The sequence below is a fragment of the Mercenaria mercenaria genome, chromosome 2, assembly GCF_021730395.1.
Source record: "Mercenaria mercenaria strain notata chromosome 2, MADL_Memer_1, whole genome shotgun sequence".
Classification (NCBI taxonomy): Eukaryota; Metazoa; Mollusca; class Bivalvia; order Venerida; family Veneridae; genus Mercenaria; species Mercenaria mercenaria.
Window position 1 is genome coordinate 46072900 of NC_069362.1, and position 6477 is coordinate 46079376.

Sequence of the window (6477 nt, forward strand, 5' to 3'; positions counted from 1 at the left end):
TGTTTTTTATCTACAAAAAAAGCAAATATACATTTCTGTTGACAGTATCTACCAACAAAATTCAACAAAGTCTGCTCTAAAACACCGATGCAATTCATTGCAGAACGACACTCTGAAGCATCCGCAAAAAAGTTTTTACAACAGAGCCCCGGAAAAACATTCAATATCTCTAACATGGCGTACAATAGTACTAAACAGGCAATCAGATAGCATTTCCGGGCTAGTCTGATATAGTCCAACTCGTGACGTAATGATCATTTTCATTACATTTCAGTCTGACAATTACTGTTGGAGGTAACTGTAGTCATGGATTGGGACTAAGTCGGGTAATGGCGGAAAGAAAAAATCCTCAGTTTTTCCCAGTAAGGAGTAGAATTAATTATTTTTGGGTAATGAATGAATTAAAAGTGATATAATTCAAGAATGAGTTCCTGTTTTTATTTCATTGTGGACCTATACTTAACACTTTGGTAACATTTTTTTTGCATGTAAAGAAATGTAATCAAAATTTATTACTCATGTGATGATCATATAACCACATTTTAGCTGTCAGCTTGGAAGATATTATTTAATGTTGACCTGCCAGACAAAAAAATACATGACCTCTACTTTTCTTTTTTTTTTATTATTTGGAATTTTTATGGTTTACACGTCAAAGAATATTAGTAATTCTTTTTAAAAATGGGCCTGGCTGTAAGTTACAGCTCTCGGAAGATTGTTAATTTTATACAGGGCATATAGCAAATTTATTTACTACTGTACAACCTAATAATTTCGCGGTCTCCCCAAGCGTGACCGTAAGCTCAATTAAGTACCGATCGGCTGCACGACGTGATTTTGGTTTTCTGCAATCTGATTGGTTGACAAAATTTCCCGGATTTATCAGAGCGAGGCTCAGACAGAATTCAACAACAACATCTCAGCTTTCACAATTTTCTGCTAATGCAATGCAGACTATGCAGTATATCGATACATAGATTATTTGTATGTGAATCAGTTACTTGAATGTCAAAAAACCTGCGTGTTACTGTTATGCAAATTTGTAGAGCATGAATTAAGAGGGCCGGGCCAGTGCAGTTATCTTGCAAAAAATTCCGTGGAAATCGAATCGTCTCGTATAATTTTTAGCACACTTTATCACAAATCTTACTTTCAATTTTTTTAAACGCAATTGATGTACGAATATTTAGCCAAGAGGCAGAGGCGTAAATCTGGACCTCTGAGGTCTAGTGCACCATCATTTTTGTTACTGGTACTGATCACAGGTGCCCGTCCAGTCTTGGTGCCCATATGGGTGCCGCCCCCTCCACAAAAAAAAAAGAAAAACACTGTTTTAAGCCTAAAACGAAAAAAAAAAATTTTTTTGAATTTTTTTTTCCCTATATATACTCTTATATGGAAAAGGTGCATGTGTTGCCGTAACGCTATGGAGGTTTACTAGAACACGCTGTGGAACAACCAAAATGTCCAGTTCAGTATCAATGCATGCTACCCTGCTGTAATTAACACATCATGCATTTATAAAATAGTAAACAGTCCTATTCTACCTAGTAAACAGCCTTAAATAACTTACATTTAAATTCAAACAAGCCAAATTGTCCAGACACTTGCAAAATAACAGTGACGATCGGCCATTTTGTTTCAAAACGAAAGTAGAAAAACCTTTTCCGTTGTTTGCGTCTTAGAATTTAAATGTAAGTTATTTAAGGCTGTTTACTAGGTAGAATAGGATTGTTTACTATTTTATAAATGCATGATGTGTAAATTGCAGCAGGGTAGCTTGCATTGGTACTGAACTGGACATTTTGGTTGTTCCACAGCGTGTCCTAGTAAACCTCCATAGCGTTACGGCAACATATGCACCTTTTCCATATAAGAGTATATATAGGGAAAATAAAAATTTCAAAATTTTTTTTTTCCGTTTTAGGCTTAAAACAGTGTTTTTAAATTTTTTTTGAGGGGGCGGCCCCATATGGGCACCAAGACTGGACGGGCACCTGTGGTACTGATGGTAAAGACAGATGATCTCAGATCTGTCTATCTTCCATAACCGTCGAACCCCTTGCGGGGATGTAGATGTTTTGCACGTCAAAATCATAAAGAGAAAGAAAATAGTGATAAAAATTTAGAGTGTAAGAAACTAAAAAAATAACTTTGGTGAAATAAAAGGTTAAAACTTGAGTTAACTAGGACTAATGATAAAGTCGACCACCTTCGAATTATTCTATTGCTGTTTACTATATAATTGAACACGCCGTCTAATAGCAACCACTTACAACACCATAGGTATGGCACAAAATGGGCACAAAAATAATAAAAAGCAACTCACCTTACTTAAGACCCTTTTAAACAGTTAAATATGCATCAACGAAAACGTACAGGCAGTGTAAAAATACAACGGAAAGATTCATTGGAGAAAAAGCAACATATTTGTCATCATTGCCCACCATTTAAAGAAAAGCCGCCATATGACCTATCATGTGTCGGTGCGACGTTAAATTCAACCATTTAAAGAATTATATCTGGGGGTGGGGGTGGCTATTTTTGGTAGCTGGCTGAAAAAAGTTAAAATATTCAGTGGAGTCTTTTGCAATAATTAATCAATACCTTTAACCAACGAAATTAAAATTTATGTAACTTACCTTGAAATAATCAACTGCTACGAAAACTTTATCCGCATGTTTTATTTCCAACAACATCTTGAATAAGAATGCCGCGCGATAAAGCACAAAATCGTTGTGCAATAAAGCATAAAATCATTACTTCGTTCTACACTGAAAACGATGAAAAACCCGATACATTTCTATGAAAAAAGATAAATTTCAGTCTTCAATGCAATATAAAACTGCAATACAAACTGCAGTAACCAAAGTCATAGAGTAAGTAACCTTGGTAACCAAAGGAATATAATGGGTTGTAAATGGACACTTGTGCTGTTGTGCACTGACACTAAAATTTTTAAAAAGAGTGCAGTAACCAGAGACATATAGTAAGTAACCCAAGTAACCAAATGTATATAGTGAATTACAAATGAACACAGTTGTGCAGAGGTGCACATTTTGGGCCATATATGCAACACCAACTGGTGTAAACAAAAATAAAATTGGTAAATATTCTGTATAAATAAAGACTTACATTTTTCTGTTTAAAAGATATTTATCCAAAATTACTTGGGAAGAGGATGTTTTTTGTACATGCTCACCTTTCTTTTTTCTTCCTATAATGACGTTGATCATTATTGACCATAACGTCATGCGGGTGGCAATTTGTACATTCAGAAGTGTTGATAAAAACAAACAACTTTGTAACCCATATATAATACAGTTAATAAAAACGAATAAGTAATTTTGATGCCAAAATCGCTCTGACAGCCAAGTCATATGGGTTTTTTTAAAAAGGGTAGCTGACACAACCTGTTAAAACTATGTAGAGGGCTATATTACCTTACATTGTCATAATGGCCTTCTTGAAGGAGTCCACTGTACTAATGGAGACAGTTGACTCAGATAGGACATTCCAGACTGGTATTAACCTGGGGAAAAAGGAATACTTAAAGCAATCTGTATGCGGGGAAAATCTATAGTACTGGAAAGGATGGCTGTGTCTGGTTCTAAGTGACCTATTTGCATGCTCACTGTCGACACCTGAATGCCTGGCATTTGGTCACTTTTCATTACTTGATCCGGAATGACTGTTGCTGCATTTTAGGGGAAGTTTCAATATAATACTATGGAGAAAATTTTGTAAATGACAAAGTGATCGAATTTATCATCAGTCAACGTTTGTACAGGCCCCATTTTACATACCCCTTTCAGGGCCACACTTTGTGTGAGTTTGCTAACTAAATATAAATTTGAATTATGTCAATTTTTCAGCAAATGTTAAGCTGTATTTTGATACCAACCATTGATAACAGTTTGTAGAAATAAAAAAAGTTAAACGTAAAAAACCTGATTTTCCGTATATCACGTACTTAAGACTTCACTTGTCAGTTTTGGAAATAACATTCATTGAAGTGAAAAACGTAATATAGGTTAGAAAGAATATTCATTAATTTCACAATTGATTTGTCATGTAAATACATTACAGCTTGCTTGGTTTGACCCCTACCAAAATAAGATCAGGTCAGAGAGCTGGTCTGTTTGCACCAGTATACTGTATACTACATTTAAAATAGGACAGAGGCAATAGAATTACATATTGACCACCGCCAGCCTCTCTCTAAAGATACTGAGACTGGGGCTAGATTTGACATAAGTTGGTAGGGAGTTCCAGTCGGATGGTCCTTGGGAAGTAGGAGTTAGAGAAGTACTGAGTGTGAGACATGGGGATTAATTAATTGAGGTTTCTAGTTGGAATGAGATTGGTCGACTGCAACTGTCTGGGTCCTTATTTTATAAAACATTACTAATGAATTTTGTAACCTTCTATATCGGAGTGTATTCCATTCTAATGTTATTCAACATTTGTGTAACAGTACTGGTGTAACTGTAGTCATACATGACGTACCTAGCAGCTGACCTTTGAACATTTTCGACTTTGCTAGTAAGGGTTTTTATGCCCCCAGCATCTACTGATGCGGTAGGCATATAGTGATTGTCCTGTCCGTCCGTACGAGGTTAACCAAATGGGACCGTTTCAGCTAGCATCAATACCCCTTTCTAGAATGATTTGATACTAATGCAGATGTAACCTGTGACCATTCCTCAACTTCAGACATCACCTGACCTCAATTTGACCATGACCTCATTTTGGACTTAGGTTTCTTTATATGGGCCATCTCTTGATTACCCAAATGGGACTGTTTCGTCTAGCATCAATACCCCTTACTAGAATGACTTGATACTAATGCAGATGTAACCTGTGACCATTTCTCATCTTCAGACATCACCTGACCTCAGTTTGACCTTGACCTCATTTTGGACTTGGGTTGCTTTATATGGGCCATGTCTTGGTTAACCAAATGGGACTGTTTCGTCTAGCATCAATACCCCTTACAAGAAAGAATTGATACTAATACAGATGTAAACTGTGACTATTCCTCATCTTCAAACATCACCTGACCTCAGTCTGACCTTGACCTCGTTTTGGACTTAGGTGCAAAATCTATCGACAAGGATGCCACTGGGGGCATCAAGCGTTTATTGAACGCAGCTCCTTGTTTATTTTAAGAGTATATGACCCCTATTTGTTTTAGGGTCACTCTATTAAAAGTGTTAATATGACTTACAGAGTAGATGACCCCTATTGATTTTGGGGTCATTCCATCAAAGGTCAAGGTCACAGGGGCCTGAACATAGAAAACACTTTCCAATCAATAACTTGAGAACCATTTGACCAAGAATGTTGAAACTTATTAAGATGATTGGACATGCAGAGTATATGACCCCTGCTGATTTTGGGGTAGGGCTGTCATTGATAGAAACGATATTGATGTATCAACGATATTTTTTGGTCGATCGATTATCGATTCCCATTTTCAGAAATCAATATTTTACAGAGAGAAAAAACAACTGTCTAGATAAACACTCAGACCCTCTAAAACAACTTTTTCTGCCTGCAAAAATGTGCCATAAGTAACGGAAGTTGTCAAAAAAAGTCATGTCTAAACTTTTACCATAGCATTCTTTTCCCACTAGCCGGCACTACCTATATGGGTAGAAGTAAAAAGGGCTCAACTTCAGAATCTATTTGCAAAAAGTTACGTTGTCCTGTCTTGAAAGGTCGCTTCGTTGTTTGTGCATGTAAAAACATATAGTGTATATACTGTTTCTACGCCAGTCTTGGCTTTTTACTTGTTCGGGTATAGCTGATACCTCAGTAAAAGGTACAGAATTTAGCTAGTGCCCGTAACAATAACAATCAAAGATGGCCGAAGAGGAAGCCGTCGCCGGCTTGAATAGTGGAAAAAGAGTCGATATGCCAAAGACCCAATCAATGACAGCCCTATTTTGGGGTCACTCAAAGGTCAAGGTCACAGGGGCCTGAACATGAAAAACTTTCCAATTCACGACTTTAGAACCACTAGGCCCAGAATGTTGAAACTTAGTGGGATGATTGGACATGACAAGTAGATGATCCATATTGCAGCCAACCATCAGTGTCTTTTTGACTTTAGCTCCTGTCCCCTAATGACTTCTTGCCTATAGGACTATGCATTGGGGGAGACATTCGCTTACCTACAAAAGCATCCTTCTAGTTTTGTTTAAATTTATACTTTCTCATTTCAGATGTACATTGAAAGAATGTTGGCAGAATGGTGCAACTGCTTGCAGCCCTTAGGCTTACCTAGATAACCAGTGCTTACCAGATAATGTGAGAATTATAGCTAATCATATTGTTTTCTTTTCATGTTATTTTATATTTACTATATTTTTTCAAAATTCAGAATATGTTGAATAAGATTGGTGGTCAATTTCAGTCATAATCATTACAAAAATACATGTAAGCCAGTCAGGACATGTAGATACTTTATCA

The 6477-nt window shown here is 36.5% G+C and overlaps 1 protein-coding gene across 1 annotated transcript in view; it reads left to right on the forward strand.

Moving 5' to 3' along the window:
* The first annotated feature begins 893 nt into the window (after window positions 1–893).
* LOC123563876 (titin homolog) overlaps window positions 894–6477 on the forward strand; it is a 28500-nt gene continuing 22916 nt past the window's right edge. The window contains exons 1-2 of the mRNA XM_045356981.2: window positions 894–984; window positions 6231–6315. Of these exons, the coding sequence (XP_045212916.2) occupies window positions 6314–6315 (2 nt within the window). The 5' untranslated portion in view covers window positions 894–984; window positions 6231–6313. The remainder of the gene's footprint in view (window positions 985–6230; window positions 6316–6477) is intronic.